This window comes from Prionailurus bengalensis, chromosome D3 (assembly GCF_016509475.1).
Source record: "Prionailurus bengalensis isolate Pbe53 chromosome D3, Fcat_Pben_1.1_paternal_pri, whole genome shotgun sequence".
In the NCBI taxonomy this organism is placed as follows: Eukaryota; Metazoa; Chordata; class Mammalia; order Carnivora; family Felidae; genus Prionailurus; species Prionailurus bengalensis.
In genome coordinates, this window is record NC_057356.1 from 72574148 (window position 1) to 72593831 (window position 19684).

The following is a 19684-nucleotide window of genomic DNA, read 5'->3' on the forward strand; positions in this document are numbered from 1 at the left end:
AACTGCCCATTGATGTCAAATATTCTGATTGTTCAGCCTTTGAATTGAGATGGGGAAATTAATGAAAGACCTTGAATATCAACTTTCAAACTGATGGGAACTTTTATGAGGAAGGCGTAAAGGCCTGGTATCAAAGATTTATAATGGGAGTCCTCATGATCCCTAACTCTCTAAGGCAAATGGCATCGATATAATCTCATTCATGTTCAGCAAAGTCCAGAGTCATTCCTTTCAGACTTGAAACATGATGCCTTTCTGGGTGGGGAGGAAAAAGAAATGAGTAGAAATTTGAAAAATTCTAGTTTACAAGGTTTTAAAAATGTTCATTAGGTGTACTGCTCTGTATGACTGAAACTAAGTTTGTCAGAAATGGTGAACTGTTAAATTGAAGTCATGCTAATAAAAATCCACGATATCTCCAACTGTCTTCATTGTAAGTTCTCACATAAAAGGTTAATTTATTCCAATCAATTAATTTATTAAGCACAGAAAGGGCATATTGAGATACTACTGTAAAATGACTTTTTAAATTGTAAGTAAAACTATGATACAGAAAGTTCTGACCTTTTATTACTTGCCTCATTCCTTTGCAGTAAATGTAAAAATTACTTCAAGGATATCTTATTTCTTTCACTTATAAGAGAATGTTTAACAGAAAGTGCTATTTAAACACTTTTGATGAGTTCCTCCCCTGAGATTCAAGTTATATCAGAAGTGCTTGATATTTTTCCAATAACAATGAATCAGCAATAATTTAAATTTAGGTGACTATTGTTTCAAAAAAACAATGATTCTTAGATAACTTGTCAAAAGATAGTGTTTTGGTTCTGATTTTGATTTATTCCCTGTCAGGTGCTGAGATGGTCATTTTGTATGTATTTTCTCTAATTCTGACAATACCTGTAAAAATAAGTATTATTTCCATTTTGCAGACAAAGTCACTGAGGGTGTAAAAGGCCTAAATACTTCACTCAGGAGGTATAAAAAGCTAACATAGCTTGTTAAAGAAGCACATTCAAACTTAGGTCTGGGAAAATATACAAAATCATTGCTTTCTGTGACTTTTTACATTAATTTTTAAGTATATATTTTAAATGTTTTTATTTATTTTTGAGAGAGACAAAGAGAGAGAGAGAGACAGAGCACAAGCGGGGAGGGGCCAGAGAGAGAGACACAGAACCTGAAGCAGGCTCCAGGCTCCAAGCTGTCAGCGCAGAACTTGACCTGGGGCTCGACCCCACGGACTGTGAGATCATGACCTGAGCCGAAGTCGGATGGACACTTAACCGACTGAACCACCCAGGCGCCCCTATATGTGTATATTTTAAATGTTTATATTTTAGAGAGAGAGAGAAAGAGAGAACGAATGAGGTGGGGAGGGACAGAGAAAGGGGGACAAAGGATCCAAACTGGGCCCTGCACTGACAGCAGAGAGCCCAATGCAGGACTCAAATTCATGAACGGTGAGATCATGACCTGAGCTGAAGTCAGACAACTTAATCAACTGAGCCACCCAGGCACCCTTCTTTTTTTTTTTTAATTGTTTATTTTTGAGAGACAGTGAGAGAGAGAGGGGATTAGGGCAGGGGCGGGGGGGTGGGGGTGGGCACAGCATCCCAAGCTGGCTCTGTGCTGACAGCAGAGAGCCTGATGTGGGGCTCAAACTCATGAACGGTGAGATCACAACCAGACCCAAAGTCAGGTACTTAACCGACTGATCCACCCAGGCACCCCTTTAAATTAATTTATAAATAAAACAAGCTACTGTTTACCTCTTAAAACGTTGTTACTTCTAATGAATAACGTAACATAGGACATAATATTTCTAATTGATTACTGAATATTTAAAGAAAGAAATTTAAGGTGTCATTAGCCATTCTTGTTTACCTAAGCAAATTATAACAAAAAATGTCTTGTCTGTTATTTTCGCCTAAATATTGTCTACCATGAGGTACTACTGCAAGACAAGAGAACATTCATATCAGGATTTTATGACACTCTTTTGAACCAAGTGACAGCTTTTAAGTGGGATTCATGCACTTTTAATAGGTTGAAAATTAAATGTAAAATTAAAGCTTTATAGATAGCTTCCTTAAAAAATGGAAATAAATTGTAAGTGATTGGAGTCAAATAGTTTGTCCTTTACACCCTCGAATAAATAGTGATTTCTCATAAAGCATAGCCTCCTGTGGTTCTCATAACCCTGGAATACTCATAGTACAAAGTAGCCTTCCTCCTGTCCCCACTTTCTACTCAATATGACAGGTTAATTCTTTAAAAAAAAAAAAGAGAGAGAAATAATTCACGTGCTACAAATTCACCCTTTGAAGGTGTACGATGTCAGTGGTTTTTAGTTACATCCACAAGGTTGTGCCACCAGCACCACTGTCTAATTCCAGAACATTTTCACCATCCCCAAGGGAGACCCTGTACCCATTCGCTGTCCTTCCCCATTCACTCCTCCTATCCACTGGCAAACACTAATCTACATTCTGTCTCTACAGATTTGTCTATTCTGGATATTTTGTATAAGTGGAATCATACAATGTTAACCTTTTGTGTCTGGCTTCTTTCACTTAGAGTAACATTTTTAAGGTATATGCATGTCATAGCATGTATCAGGTCCTCATTCCCTTTTATGGCTGGGTAATATTCCACTGTATGGAAGCCCCACATTTTGTTTATCCATCCTTCAGTCAATGGGCATTTGGGTTGCTTCCACTTTGGGCTATTCTAAATAATGTTGCTATGAATGTTTCCGTATAGGATTTTGTGTGGACATATATTTAATTTTCTTCTTGGGGAGGTAACATAGATCTTTCCTCTCATTTTTCATTGCTTTTTTCCCCAGCTTCAAGAATGCCCAGAACAATAGGAACATTCACATCCTTAACAGCTTGATAAACGCGGAGCTGTCACAACCCCTAAATCTGATCTCCATTTGCCTGTCTTTTCCCAGAGCCACCCATTGGCCAGATGCACCCCCCACACGGCAGTGTCACTCCTCAAAAGAACAGCAACCTGCTTGTAATCATTGTGGTCACCGTTGGCGTCATCACAGTGCTGGTGGTAGTGATCGTGGCTGTGATTTGCACCCGGCGCTCTTCAGCCCAGCAGAGAAAGTAGGTAACAGCTGGTTCCTGAGAGGAGAGAGGTCACGGTTTGACCTATCACCTTCTTGAGTTATATTTTTGAGAAATCTCTTTTGGTGTTCTTTTTCATAATTTACCACATATTCCTTAGCCTCTGACCTGAGCAAAACCTTGCCTTTTGTTCATTTCAGGCCCATAACTTGAGTGAGTGAGGGCTAGGCTTGCAGACTTAATAATAGAATCCACCTGGAGACCCACTTGGCATTTCTGCTAGACTTGACTTCTCTGGGCCAGATCCTTCCTTTCAGAGGAGGGCACATGTTCCTTTAGCAACATTTAGAAAATGGACTTCACCATGTCCCAATTCATGACCCTGTCTGCAATTATGTGTAAAATGTTGGAGATGTGTGTTCCTTTGAAAGTATTTATCAATTCTGGCAAGGAGGCCTGTAGGCATTTAACCAATACTTATTGCACGAATGACTACCAAACTCAATGTAGTTATAATACAGTGGAGTATTTAGTTTGGAGACAGTACTTAGGATAGAAGAGAGATCCTAGAAATTCCCAATGTTCGGATTTCCCGGCTGTGGTTGATTCTCAGAAATTCAACGTTTTGAGGGGTTTAAAAAATTTTTCCATATTATGCAATTCTAGGTTATAGCCCATGCAGAGGATGATACATCAAAGTCAAAGTTTAGAATGGAAAGATGGTTTTAATTCAGTTTATCCCCTTCCAGCAACATCCATAACCAGCATATTAACCTTGTGTCAGAAGTTGTGGGAATCAGCAATAATCTCCTGGTTATTCTCTGCCTGTCTAGCACTTTTCAAATCCAGCCTGATATGTCCCTTTCAGCTGTACTCTCTTACTGAATTGGCTCTGATAAGATCTTCCCTTGATTTTTTTTTCCCTTTGGCCTCAGGCATAGTGCCGGCTCTGAAAGCCTGAGGCATTGGGCCTATAGGTGGCTGATTTGACAACTATATGCTACACACAGTGTCAGAGAAAGATTCTCTAACAAATCGTTGTTTCTCTTCCCTTGCTAATACCTTAGTTTCTCTTTTTAAAAATCCTATGACCCATTTGTTGATCTGTATTGTATCTTCCAACCTTTTGAAGTGAGGTATTTAGAAATAGGATACAGAAAGATGTACAAGCTAAAGAAAGTGACATATGAGTGTAGATGCAGTCTTTGTATTTAATTTATTTATATGGCAGGACACATTTTATATTTGGCTGCATGTGTGAAATTGGGCTATCTTCGAGTTAGTGATAGCTGATGTGCTAATCCATTGTGCTTAAACAAGAAGCCAGGCAGACTGAGCTTAACTTACTCTCATGTGTGAGCATTCTAGGAAATCATAATTACACAGAACCTCCAGTGTGCTGGGCATTTAGTGAGGCTCTGGAGAAAAAAGAACTGTAATGGGGTGAGGCATTCGACAGTCTCTTGGTGGAATAATCCCAGGAATGGGGCTGTGCAGACATAGAATGCGAAGACATCTATGTGACAGGCCGCTGAAGTAGAGCTGAGAAATATTCACGTGAAGGAAAGTGGGGAAGGCACCAAAACCAAGCTTGGCCTATTTCATGATGGCTTGAAAAACATGAATGTGTTCACTAAAGTAAGTTTAATAATCGGAACCACCTGTAGTGGGGTGTTTTGGTTTTTTCATTTTCTTTTTTTTGAGAAGAATGTTGGTGGATTATATGGACCTGATGAATTGGATTCTTGGACATATTTTGTTTCCTCACAGAGAAAATGCCAGTCTTCTCCATGTGCAAAAGTGGCATTTCATGCTATTTCTAGAAACTCTTAAATTGTCTTAAATCCCATGCTAAGCACTTCTTAAGAGCTTGAAGGTTTTATTTGGAAAGAGTAGAGGCTGAGCCCTCAATAGAACTCATTTTTAAATTAGGAGATGAATGAAAGAATAAATCACTCCATGAATGACTGAAAACCAAAGAAAGTGAATTTATAGCTTCTTTCCTACTGCCACTTTGGTTTTTCCTCAGCCTTCACTCAAGATCTCTTAATATTTACTTGGCATATTTTCACAATTTTTCCTCATCTATCTTTCTTCTGTAACAGACCCATTGCCTTTCATCCTGGCCTCTCTGTTTGTATATACTAACAGAGAAAATGTGAAAAAGAAAAATTTCTCCTTCAAGATATTCCTGAGTTTTAATTTAACTTTTCTTGATTTTACTGAGGATCCTTCCTCCTGATAGCACCATCACTGAGACTTTTTGAACAAATTAAATGATGCAGATGAAAGCAAAATCAATTCCAATCTAAAACAGAAGTAATGTCCCTTACAGAACCCTCAGAAAAATGAGAGTTTCATGTAATTAATAAAGTGAAATAGGAAACACATTCATGGGCTGCTTCAATATCTCTTTACCTGTTGGTGCTGGAGACTGTAAATTGTCTTTGTGTTTTATTGGGGCTCTTGAATTGCATCCAACGGATTTGAAGCATATTTATGTGCACTGTTCGCAGCACATCATTCAAGTTAATGTCCATATATTTTATTGTATGGTTTTTCGTATACACATATTTATTTAATAATGAGGTAGTTATCTGATTGATTCACATTCTAGTTGGTAACGTTTTCTTTTTACGATATAAAATAACAGAAGGTAGAACCCAAGTTCTGGTTCTGATTCCCCACTTCTTGAATTAAATTAGTGGTGGTTAATGAAGCCTAATCCCTGAATGTCAGTTTCCTCAAATGAGAAACAGGGATAAATACATTCTGTCATCTTTTCTACCTCAGAACACTGAAACTCCCCATGGAATGCTATCAAGTTGTAGAATCACATGGTAACATGTGGCGTCAAATTGATATGAAATAAAAATAATTTTGTATTTATTTTTGGTTGTTAATTTAAAATTGCTTACTACTTTGAAGAGGGACTCCCCTTACACATTTTGAATTAGTGAAATCATAGTAGAATATCCTAAGATGGAAAAAATGTGTTTGTGAAAGCTTAAATTAATGGGGAGTAGGTGAGGAGTTTTGTGCCTTTTAATAAAGTAATGACATTTTCCTGGCCAAGCTATAGAATATGGAATATGATAAGTTAGAATGTATCTGTAGATACTAAAGACAAAAGATTTGACATTGAGAATACGCTGGAAATCCAGGACGCATGGTTATCACATTTTAAAGGCAGTTACCTGGGTAGATTATCAACAGCTTGTCTGACTACATTAAATTTAAATATGTAAATAAAATTCAAGTTTTACTTGATAGAGTTACCAACTGACTAAATGTCCTATTTGATGTGACAAGTGTACAGCAACTTTTAAATATTAGTCCACATTCTTAACAGAAATAATCATTTTCAATGCTGACAATCAAATGTTTAAACTCTTACATGAAATCTACTGTAGCTTAGGTTACATTCACTGATTTTCAGATTTTTAACATTTTAATTATTTTTCCCTATTCCACAGAGACAAACCCTTAGGGTTCAATGTATCTTCAGTATATCTTAATTCCACCACAGAAAATGCAGGTTTATTTGAGTATCTATGACACATGTTCCCTGGGTTTCCAATACAAGTGTTTTCTTTTGCTTTTTATATCAGTTGGCAGAATGAAAATAATCAATATAGAGAATTAAGAAGCGGGAAACCTTTGGAAAAGATTTGGATGGAAGAAGTAGGGTGGGTACTTATACATCCTAATATATTTTTTCCTGGTGAACTTGAATCTTTTTTTCACATGCCCTCCAGCCCTTCTTCCTTTCTGAAACCTTTTGTAAATCCCCAGTGGGGCAAAGTGTTCTTGCCTCAACCTTCCATCAGATCTTGGACACACACCTATCTGACCACAAGAATTAGTACAACACTATTTGCCTCCTGTGAGGGACTTGAACAGAGGATGCCTAAGCAGAGAAGGGGATTTAATAGTTTATTACAATGTACAAAAGAATCTGTGAAATGATAGTTTTGTAGAACTTCAAAGGGCACAGTCTTGAATAAAATGGATACTAAACCAATGTTGGCTTTTACCCTTTCACATCCTAAACATACTGATTAAAAGTGATTGAGGAAACAAACTTCTCTTACAGTAATAGGTTATGTGCAAAGTAAGAAACACAGAAGCCAATAAAAAATCAGAGAATCTTGCCAAAAAAAATACTTCCAAGTCGATAATGAAAAATTCTCATTATTTAATTCAAGTAATTACTATGTGTTCAGTAAGTAATCTGCATTATACAAAATAACAGATCTGATTAATGTTAACTCTTGAGCTAAAGATCTTTCTGCAATTCCCCACTGACTTCCTGATACTATTAAAAATATTTCTGTTGGAGGCAAGGCCTCCTGTGATTTGGTCCCTCCACTTTTTCAGCTTTACCAACTGCCATGATCCGTTGCCTGCTCATGACTCCAACAATGCAGAAATTCATAGTAGCCATGCCATTTTCCATTCATTTATTAAGCTCCCAATGTCTCACCTATCTTTTGCATTTCTAGTACTTAGCACATTTTTTTGGCACATACTCAGTATTCTGTAAATGTTCACTGAATAAATAAATGAATACATGTTGCAAAACAACGGATGATGTTGGATAAGTGAATGAAACAGAATTTGCTGTAGTCTCACGGGAGGAAATCAATACACACACTGGGAGCATCTGGCCGGCTCAGTAAGACAGACGGTCATCAATGCAAGGTGAGTGGTAAGGAGACAAGGGAAATAAATGATTTAGGTATGTTAAAATGACACTGACCTAGCATGGTCAGGAAGGCTTCCTGAAGAAGAGAGGCTTGAAGAAAATCTTCAAGAGTCAGTAGTTTGTAAGTAAATAGGACTGTGAAGGCATTCTGGGCAAAAGTACAATGAGAGAGGGAGGGAGATGGAGAGAGAGAACAAAAAACACTAACACTTGATTATGCTGTGAAAACTTTGCCCCCCAGTATGAGAAAGAGACAGTAGAGAACCTTGAAAGAATGCTTGCTTTGCCTTTATTCAATAGCCCATGGGGTGAGAAGAGACCCTGGCATCCTATGGCTGTTTTTGGAAGCTGGAAGATTACTGGTACCTGTGAGAAAGGGTGCATGTAGGGAGGGACAAACATGTGACATATTGTATATCTAATGCAAAAACTAGGTTTAAAATAAAAACAAAAAAAAAATTCACTAAGGTGGTGTTTCTCAAACTTGGAGTGCATCTGATTTCCCTTGAGAGCTGTTAAATCACAGACTACTGGGCCCCACCCTCTCCTGCCCACTTGCACCCTCTCACCCCCCATCTGCAAGTTTCTGAACTACAGTGGAGCTTGAGAACGTGCATTTCTAACAGGTTTCCAAGTGATGCTGATGCTGCTGGTCTAAGGACCACACCTCAGGACCCATTGCACAGGTTCATCTGCATACAAATTTTGAAGATTCCAATGATGAGACAGAGGATCAAGGGGACCACAGTGGGTCCTGTATCAGAGAACCAGCAGATGGACAGAAGGCTGAGATGACAACTCAGGTTTTAAGACAAATCTCAGACAGTTCAGTTATGAGCAGATGTCAGTTTTATTACAAAACCTGCTGCACCTGGTGGCTGGGCTACTACCACCCGCAGGGAAGGGAGGCCTCTCCAAGGTCAAAGAATTCTTTCTTGATAAGAGACATGATAGAAAACAAAAGTAGTTAGTAGGTGGCCTTTCATAGAATATATACAAAAAGGAAATAAAGTTTGTTTAATCTTTAGATTCTTTTTTTTAAGTTTTTTTTTAAATGTTTATTTTTTATGTTTTTTCTGACAGGGAGGTGGGGGGGAGAGAGAGAGATCACAAGCACGGGAGGGACAGAGAGAAAGGGAGACAGAGAATCGCAAGCAGGCTCAGTGCCATCAGTGCGGGGCCAACCCTGGTGCTCGAACTCACCAACTGCAAGATTGCCAGCTAAGCCAAAATCAAGAGTCAGATGCTTAACCGACTGAGCCACCCAGGCTCCCCTAGAGTCTTTAGATTCTTGGCTGACAGCTAAGTGGATGAGTAGCTTCTCAGAAAAGGTCTTAATCTAACTAAAATCCATCAGAAAAATATGTATGCATTTTATGAAGAATGATAATTTTTTCCCAGATGGAGGCTATAAATCACACCATACAAAAAAGCTCTACCTCAGTCAGATTTGGAATTTTTTTTTTTTTTTTTTTTTTAGTAAACTACATTTGTGGATTCTTGGTACTGAGATTATAGGGGCTGGTGAATGAAGAATGAATGAATGAATGAATGAGGCATGTGTGTAAGCAAGAGGAAACCAGAATTCATAACTTATTTTTAGTTTAAAAAATTATTTGACACATTTCCCTCCCACACCTATTTAAATATTGAGTTATTATGAAAACATTGGCCATCTTATCCTGGATTTGGGAACTGGTACTTCTCTGTATTCAGTCTGATAGGCACTGGGATTAAAAAGTGGTTTAGCATTTTGATTTGTTAGAAAGATAACAGGGTGAAATCTCCAAGTCTGAAAATGACATTAGATTGTTCTAAGAAGTGACCAGGGGTAGATTACATAGCGAGCTGTGTGTCATTTGCGGACTAGTACATTTGGGCAGGTGAAGTATAAGGAAATGAATTCAGGGAATGGATGGTTAGCAGAGAGTTATTATCTTAGATATAAGAAAATAATCTAAAGGTTATTACAGACCATTGTCAGAGTCAGTGTGGGACTGCTGCCAAGAAATCAGCAAAATGCGGGAGCTGTAGGGAAAATATTAGAACAGAAAATACTGCATTATTTCTGTACTAAACTACTTGATAAATATTAAGTCTGGCATTCTTTGTCTCCTATCCTTATCAGCACACTTCAAAAAAGATAAAAAATATATTAAAATTCAGCAAGTCACATCACTAAACATGTATTAATTGATGAAGGCAAAGGTTATTTTCAGCATTGGAAAATGAAGCCGCTCTCAGTGGCCTGTACAGGTTACAAAGAGTTTTCACTGAAGTGGTTTGTTTGAGTCATTTAGCAACCATGAAAACAGCTATCCTCATAAACCATTTGTTGCAAGGGAGGAAGTGAGAGGGAGTTACTTCTCTCTGGGGCTCTATCAAATGTTGGATTTAAACCATCTGAATTCTGTCTTAGAAGAGACATTATTACCAATAGAAGATACAAGCAGAGATTTTAAAAACTAGAACTGTAAAGCAGAGGTTGAAAACTTTCTGAAAAGGGACAAATAGTAAATGTTTGAGGCTTTGTGAGACATGTGGGTCATACATTCTTTGTTGCAACCACTCGACACACTGCAGTGTGAAAATAAATGAGTTCAGTAGGATTCCAATAAAACTTTATTTACAAAATCAGGCAGTGGGCAGATTTGGTCTGCAGGCCATACTTTACTGATGCCTACTGTAGAGAATGGCTAGCCACGAGTATCATGCTACTTTACTTAGCCTAAAGGGAGCATTTGAATCTGACTAGCCCCAAAAACAGACTACCACTGAAAAATGAATTTATGGTTGCTAAATTCTTATTGAGGAAAATAGGAGATAATTGAAGCATACTTCTAAACTGTATTCTTCTCTTTTCAAAGGATGGATCCTACTGTGTTTTCATCCAGATACTTAGTAACTCCAAGGCAAAAGTGCTTTTATTCTCCTTAGAGTGTCCTCATTCGGCCTTTTGTCTTCAAATAGCACATTAAATTATACAGCTGAGCTATAGACTTTCTTCTAAACCCCAGTCTTGGCTGGCACAAATTCTGGCCTTTTTATTTCCATTTGCCCTTTCAACACGATTCCTTCATTTATCTCCTAAACAGATGTTGCAGTGAAGTATCTTATGACTGGCTCCAAAGATTGGCATATGGCTCCATCTCACCCATTGTCACCTTGTGGGGAATTTGTAGCTGGTGAAGCTAGAGTCAGGCACTCTCTGGCAGGCAGCCGAGGCCTTGGGGATTCAGCACCACTGCTCCTATAATGTGGTGAATCTCCAGGGGAGACGAGGAAAGGCAGCCAAGACATGCCTGCCAATTCCTGGATTTCACAGGTTTCCTCCTGGGAGCCCTCTTCTATCCTTCTCTGCTTCTAACTTGAATTGACTGAGAAAAGAGAGCAAGGACCACTGAATAGAAGCATTCACATTTGCTTTCTAATTTTTCTTCCATAGGAAACGGGCCACCCACAGTGTTGGCAAAAGGAAGGGCAGCCAGAAGGACCTCAGGCCCCCTGATCTTTGGATACATCATGAAGAAATGGAGATGAAAAATATTGAGAAGCCATCAGGTACTGACCCTACAGGAAGGGACTCCCCCATCCAAAGTTGCCAAGACCTCACACCAGTCAGCCACAGCCAGTCAGAAACCCAGCTGGGGAGCAAAAGCACCTCTCATTCAGGTAACTCTCTCATCTCAGGCATCAGGACAACCCCCCACCATTCTGAAACTTTATTTACAAAAAGTTTCCTCTTTGTCTCCTCTTTGATGGAGACATCTTTCCCTTCAATCTGTGGGTCATTTACCAATAGTTAAAATAATCTGATGTAAATTTGGTTGATTAACTAGTTTCTTTTCCAGCATCCTATTACCTGCCTTTTATAATCGCAACGTTACTTAAAACTTCTAAGAGGTAACAGGTGGTACATTTGGGAAATACTGAAATGTGAAAGCCAAATGAACTTACTGCTTTTTGTTAAATCTCGAATGAGAGTGTTGTCAAAATGTGAAGGTATTTGTACATTTTTTTCATTCCTTATGTCTATGGATAATTGAAAGTTGATTTTAAATTTGCTCTCACGGCACCTGGGTGGCTCAGTCACCTAAGCATCGGATTTTGGCTCAGGTCATGATCTCACAGTTCATGAGTTCCAGCCCCGTGTCGGGCTCTGTGCTGACAGCTCAAAGCCTGGAGCCTGCTTCAGATTCTGTGTTTCCCCCTCTCTCTGCCCCCCACCCTTGTTCATGCTCTCTGCCTCTCAAAAACTAATAAAATGTTTTTAAAAAATTTGCTCTCAATTCATTGCATTAAAAAAATCACACTAGGGTCACATGGCACGTGAAGATAATAACATAACATCTCCTGTTATTTCAGCCTTGGTTACTGTAAAGATCAACTTTTGTTCCCGTGTAATCACATTATATAATCACTAGCCTAGTTTGATGGAGTCTGTCTGCAGGTGATGTTGACATACAATGTGATCAGAAGAAAAAAGCCTACTGTTTAATAAATAGGCACAGAACAATCCATGTCTAGGAATAACTAAGAAAATCTAAAAAGTGGTTGTAAGATATTTCACTTTCTGTTAGTCATCATATTTTTGAACTGCTTATGGAAAGCAGAAAAATCAACCAAGTACTCTCATCAACAAAACAAAACAAAACTCTTGGTCTACTCATGTGTTTGCAGAATGAGTAGCTGTTGTTTTAAAACTGAATTAAAATATTTTAGGTATTGGAATATGTAACTGGCTTACTAGACTTTTTCAGCTTAGAATTGTTTAAACAAGGAATTCACTTACTGATTTTTAACCATGAGTTGTTGAGTATACTTTTTCTAGCTCTTAAAGAATATCTCAAGCAGATTCCTTAACTTTCCCATCATTTTCATTTGGTTAAACTGCATTCAGGTTCTGTCCAAAACTGCCATCTGAAATCTAAATTAAAGGTTCTCCTTTCCTTATGGCCAGCTAGACTTTTGACTCTGAGGACTAGGGCTGTAATTTGTTCTTTAAAGCTTCCAGCACCTTGGAGGAGAGGTGGGGATGGGACAGAAGGAGGGGGCACAGTCTGTTTCAGAAACACCTTTACTTATTCCTCCTACTTATTTGTTCTTCCTGGCTTTGTAGGAGGATGGGGAAGGGAGATGAGGAGAGAGGCAAGGAGAGAGGGAAGAAAGGACAGTTTGAAGGGCTGTGCTGCTTTGTGAGCACATGGACTGTCCTCATACAACATCCAAATTCTGGGTCTCTTGTGAAACACAAGTATGAATTCTTTATGAGATCCTGTGGGATTCTTCCCCTGGCTCATTACACCATGTGAGATATCAAGTCAGGGCTTACCCCACTCCTACCAAGAACAGCTCTGTCGCCCTCACTGTTTTAGGTGGGTCAGGTGCACTTGGGTGAATTCCAGCAAGAAGACTCAAGCTTGAGCAACTTTTCAAGTGCCCACTTGACCCAGAAGAAGCTCCTACTTCTTTTCCAGGCCAAATGATGAGAGAGCTTATACTCCACTGCTGTCACTCTTTCAGTCTTGCTCTCTTCAATAACCTCTTCTGATTAAATATACACAGGGTAGACCAGCAAGCCAGCTGCCTGAAGAGACTACTATCTAGAGAGTGAATGAATGGTAGATCTCTTTTGCAGGAACTTCCACACTTTACAGGTGTTTATTCTGGCAGCTTTGGTTCCTAGTGGGGCATCAGGAGGAGGGCATACCTCTGCCTCCCACTGGAGGGGACAGAATTGCTTCTCAGCCCGCAGAAGATTTTGCCAATTATTTCTAGGACTCCTTCTTTATATTTCCCTTTATCATTTATATACTAAAATGGAATTTGGAGTGGGGACAACCAGACTACTTTTGATCATTTAATAAGTCCTGGAAGAAGCTTAACTTTAAGTGATGGCTGTTTTGTTTTTTTGGTTTTTTTCTTTTTTTTTTTTTGTTTTTTTGTTTTTTTCTTTTTTTTTTTAGAATGAGAGGGTTCTTGTGCCTATTTGTTTTTAATTTGCCAACTGTATAGTAAAAGGAAAGTAGCACTCAAAATCCTGCTGGTTATATTTTCCATTATAGTAAGCATTCTTTGTACTCTCCTGGTTAAAAGAACAAAACTCCATGTCAATAAATAGTATACTTTTAAGTGCTCTGGTCTACTAGAAAACTTTTAAAACATTTTTCCGTGGGGTAGACTTTTCTGAATGATTTTAGGTCAGTCTTAGGAGTCTTATTCCCCTCTTCTGTCTTTTGTGTAGTTTTTTCAAATATTCAACTTTGAGTCATAGCTTTGCTGGAAAATATTATTTATTTTTGTGCCTGTAGGAAATCCAGAGTTTGTTTGTTCTTTCTCCTTTAGTCGTTTCAAAAGGTTACATCTTGCATAGCTTTATTGTCTTGTATAGTTCTGTATAGATTTTTGGAGTATGTGTGGACAGATACAAATCTAGGCAGCTGCCATTATCTGGGCTGCATAGAAATTTCCCCCATCAGTATTTTAAATTTTGAATTTTATTAACTACTATTTTAATTTTAAAAAAGAATATGTGCATGTAATTTTAAAAGAAAAAAAATAGTACAAAAAGTTGTGAAAATAATATCCAAAGGAAGTAAAAAGTATGAGTGCCTTTCCCCATCCCCAAATTCCTTATCCCTTTCATGAAAGGAAGGCAAAGTTAAGAATTTTGTGTGTAACCTTTGTATACATGTATATATATATACACACACATACACACATATATAATATATAATATACAGATATATTTACATTTATATATTTATACACATACAAATGTGTATGTATATATAATATGCTTTCATATGTATATTACACAAATGATACACATACTATTCAAAACTTCAGTTTTATTGTTCTCCCATCCAGGTACTAACCAGGCCCGACCCTGCTTAGCTTCCGAGATCAGACGAGATGGGGCGCGTTCAGGGTGGTATGGCCGTAGACCAGTTTTATTGTTCTCAACATGTATTTTTTTTTAATGTTTGTTTTGGAGAGAGAGAGACAGAGACAGAGAGCGAACAGGGGAGGGGCAGAGAGAGAGGAGACAAAGAATCCGAAGCAGGCTTCAGGCTCTGGGCTGACAGCACAGAGCCCACATGGGGCTAGAACCCATGAACTGTGAGATCATGACCTGAGCTGAAGTTGGACACAACCGACTGAACCACCCAGGTGCCTTTCAACATGTATTTTTTATATACATTTTAAATCTACATAAACCATTCTTACCACTTTTAATGACTCTTTAGAATGACATTTTGTGGCATTATAATAAATGTATATAACTATGCCTAGACTTACTTTTAAAAAATGTAGTTTATTTTCTGAGTTTTTATAATAAGATGTAATGTCTTTGGGTCCTAAGTACTAGTTGCATAAATTGTGGTAAATTCATACAATGGGATGTTAATGGAACTGTTAAAGAATGATAAAACTGGGGCACCTGATTGTCTCAGTCAGTAGGGCATGTGACTCTTGATCTCAGGGTCAGGAATTCAAGTCCCACATTGGGCATACAGTGTACTTAATAAAATAAAATAAAATAAAATAAAATAAAATAAAATAGATGGTGCTCATAAACTTAGAAACATGAGCATTTTTAAATACATAAATAAATAACACTGACTTGACAGAGAAAGACATTCATATTATTGAGAAGTTTACAAAATGATATATATGGTATAATGCAACTTTAGTAAAAAAATATATATTTATTAATATATACCTTCTCACTTTCACATATAAACACGTAAGCAAACCTGATAAGGAACAAAATATAAACAATGGTTCTTTCTGAGTAATGAGGTTATGATACATTTTATTAATGTTTGTGCAATGGGAGTATATTGATTGGGTAACAAAAAAGTAGGTATTATTATTTAAATATCAATAAAATAAAAAAGGCATTGGCATGCCTGGCTGGAAAGTATGTAAACTGTCACATCATTGAAAAAGGTATATCTCTCAGTATTGTTTTTCTTGTAGGTCAAGACACTGAAGAAGCAGGGAGTTCCATGTCTACTCTGGAAAGGTCACTGGCTGCCCGCCGAGCCCCTCGGGCCAAGCTTATGATTCCTATGGATGCTCAGTCCAACAATCCTGGTGGGTAAAGATTGGAACCACAATGAAGAAATGAAGGGTTTTCTGTTTTCGTCTTTTCTATATCAAATTATCAAAAATATTTAGAGTTTCCCCTGAATTTTCTGGGCATCTGGACAAAATGAAGAATGACTAAAACCCTAATTTATAATTTGAAGTCAAACATACACTGCTATTGTGGTTTCTCTTGTATATAATCCAATTGCAAAACAGATGGCTACAGTGTTAAGGAATTGTAAAAAAAATATGAATTCATATAAAAAGAATGGAAATTTCTGTCACTATTATTGATCTTATTCTAATGATCACATTCATAGTTGGGTTTGTTCTTTTTTTACTTTTTTAATGGGTCCCATTTCCAGTTTTAAATAATCTAGCACCCTTGAAGCAAGTGTTAACAGATATCCAGTTACTACCCTCTTATTTTTGAAGTTTTCTGTCATCTTCCCACATTTACTGAAGATATTAGCACACCTGGGGATCGCCACCCTTCTAGTTACCTCTGTGATTAATCTTGGTAATTATAATTTCCATGTAGGTAATTCATCCAATGACAGTAGACTGTTGGTCCCTTCATGGTGCCTACAATGATACTGGCTCCTTCCCACCTCAATTCATCAAGTCCGTGTCATGCACTAAACCAATCATTGTAACCCTTATAATCTCCAGTTTCTATCATCCCTTTTTTCTATTTGTTACTTTCCTGCTCACTTATTTTATTCTCCCCTTGCCAACAATTCTTCAATCCCACTAAGACCTCCAGTGCATTAACTCTGACACCTTCCCACGGTCCCTCATCTGCTTCCTGTCCTGATTTCCCTCCAAACTCAACTGAGAAGTCATAGTCATTTATCATCCTCAGTCCCTTGCAAACACCCTCATCTCTGTTGGTCCTCCTTCCCCATCATATTCACCAGAAAAAAACTGAACCCTATTTAATTATCTCCACTCTACTAACAGCTGATTTATCTGGAGAAAACACATGACTTCCTTGCCAGGTATTAGCAGTCATGTATTTGGTAATGCCACTCATTTCTCCATTCATTCATTATTTCGGGTTATAAAATGAATGTCTTATATCTATTCTTCTCAGACTCCCCAAATCTCTCTTCTTTCCCCATGCTCAGCCAATAATTTGGCTTCTTACATTACCAAGAAGAGAGAAGCATTGAGAATTGGTATCCTTATCCTTCCATCAAATCTAGTTAATGTGTTTGTGCTCCTGTCTCAAGCCAGGTCTTTCCCCTGTTGCCATCCCTTCTCACTTACTTGGGGAATCTTGTAAGTATCCCTTCCATTTCTGGTATCATCCATTTTCTCTCTTCATAGATAATTCCAACTGGCATACAAACATTCTGTCACAACTGCTGTCTTAAAATACCATCTTTGGGTACTACTTTCCCCTCCAACTACAGCCTATTCCTCTCCCTTCCCGAAAAACTCCTTTAAAAGTTGTCTATACTGGCTTTTTCCTCTTTGTAATCTTCCTTATTAGTTTTAATGAGACAGTTTCTGTCCACTGAAACTGGAGTTTCAAGGTTATCAATAATCTCCACATTGTCAAAATAAATGGTCAAGTCTCAGATGCTCAGCAAAATTTGACATAGCTTCTCACTTTTTTTTTTTTTTTACTGAAACACTATCTTCACTTGCCTTATGGTCTACTAAATGCTCCTGGTTTTCTTTCTTTCCCATTGCTGCTCCTTTTGAGTATCTTTTACTTATTCCTCCTTTTATGCCCAGTCTCTAAGTCAGAGAATGCCCCACAGCTCAGTCTTCAGCCTTTTCTCTTCTACCTACCTAGATCTTTCTATGATGTCATTTTGTTCTGAGAGCCTTAACGCCATCTAAATCTTAATAAATTCCAAATTTTATCTCTAAGTTAATCTCTTATCATAACCCATATCAACTTTCATATCAACCATTGACTCAGTACTTCCATATGGCTGTCTAATAGGCAATTCAGCTATGGAGATCCTACTTTTCATAATTGCCTTTCCCACCTCCAAACTTGATCCTCCTACTTCTTTCCCTATTTCAGTAAATGTTACCACAGTTCATCCATTTACTCTTGTTGAAAACTCTAGTTTCATACTCTTTAATCCAAATTTCATCACACCCAAAATTCAGTCTTTCATCAGTACTACAGTTCTTGCTTACAATACCTGATTTGGTCCCAAATCTGACCACTCCTTCCCATCTCAACTGCTCTGTCCTAACACATGCCACCACCATCTGTTACAGATTCTTGACCACAGTTCTAAATCTGTAACTAGTCTCTTTTCTTTAGCTCTTGCCCCTGTAGCGAGTTGTCTATAGAGCAGCCATTCAATTGTATGAATTAGATGATGTTATTCCTCTTAACTTCCCGTAACATATAGAGTGAAATCCATGATTTTACCATGTCCTACAAGGCCCCATGTGATAAAACCTCTGGACTCATTTCTCATTTCATCTCCTGCTACTACTCTAATCCTTTTCAGCCTCATAGCCTTCCCCTCTGTTCTTTGGATAATAACACACGTTCAAATGCAAGGACTTTTCACTTGCTCTTCTCTTTCCCTGGAATCTCTTTTCATAGATATTTACATGGCTTTTCCTTAATTTCATTCAATTCTGTGTTCAACAGCTCCCACTATAGGTCTTCCCTGACAAATGTCACACATAGCATCTGTGGTCTCTCTCTGCTCTATATATTCTGCTTTGTTTTTCTTTATTAATGTGTATGACCATCCTGTTCACATTTTTGTATTTGTTTATTTGTTTCCTGTATTTTAATGTAATTTCTATGAGGGTAGAGATTTTGTCTCTGTGATCAGTTCATATCCTCAATACTCAGAACAGAGCCTGGGAGGCTTCAATCAAGATAATTTAGGTGAATGAATTAACAGTTGCTTCTCTCTACTTTACTATATGTCATGTTTCCTCCATGCTCCATGGCAGCTTTCAGTGTTACTCTAATAAGTACAAAAACTTTTATGGAATTTATAATGAATTCTAGCTCGTCAACTCATGGGATAGATATAATTATTATGCCTCTTTCTCTAATAAGGGACCTGAGTCTTGGAGAGTTTAAGTACCTAGCTTTTAGTCACACAGCATCTAAGTGGCAGAACCAGAATTTGGACTCACAAGGTCTGGCTTCAGAGTTCTGAGCTCCTAATCACTAAGCTCCCTACAGAGGTGCCCTGTGAAGCCATTGTCCTTCTTTCATTTCTTTCATTACATACAGAGACATTTACGCTGAGCTGTTTCACTTTTCCCCTCCAGCTACTTTCCTCTTGTAACAAAGTTCTAGTGGTGCCAGTCTTCTATAGTTTCTTCTGTGTCAACTATACTCAAAAAAAATCCTTTGTGGACCCTTCTGTTCCATGTACAACCTTCTTATGCAATAAGTTCTCATATCTTGTTGATTTTCCTTCCACAATATCTTTTGAATCCCTGGCTACCTTCCCATTCCCTGGAGTCATATGTTAATTCTCTTCTTTATGACCTCACACCTGAACTGTCGAAACAGCTTCATAAGGAGTCTTTCCCCCTTCTAGCATCTTCCAGATTCATATGTATCCTGCCTGACAGGTGTGTTCCTAAAACAACTTAAATATGGCATTCCATTCTATAAATTTCTCCAAAGGCTCCCCATTGCCTGCCAAGAAAAAAACACCTACAAACCGCTGAGCATCTCACATTTAAGTCTACATTTCTAGTGTCCTGTTCCTATGCCTAGATAGATATAGTAGGTAGGTAGTTACGTAGGTAGGTAGATAGATATAGAAATAGAGAGATAGAGATA

The 19684-nt window shown here is 37.9% G+C and overlaps 1 protein-coding gene across 4 annotated transcripts in view; it reads left to right on the forward strand.

The window, feature by feature from the left end:
* Positions 1 to 19684, forward strand: part of DCC (DCC netrin 1 receptor) — a 1143392-nt gene that overhangs the window by 1070205 nt on the left and 53503 nt on the right. For all 4 annotated transcript variants that reach the window (XM_043558863.1, XM_043558864.1, XM_043558865.1 and 1 more), the window contains 3 exons: positions 2960 to 3122; positions 11237 to 11463; positions 15778 to 15894. In XM_043558863.1, coding sequence (XP_043414798.1) covers positions 2960 to 3122; positions 11237 to 11463; positions 15778 to 15894 — 507 coding nt within the window. The remainder of the gene's footprint in view (positions 1 to 2959; positions 3123 to 11236; positions 11464 to 15777; positions 15895 to 19684) is intronic.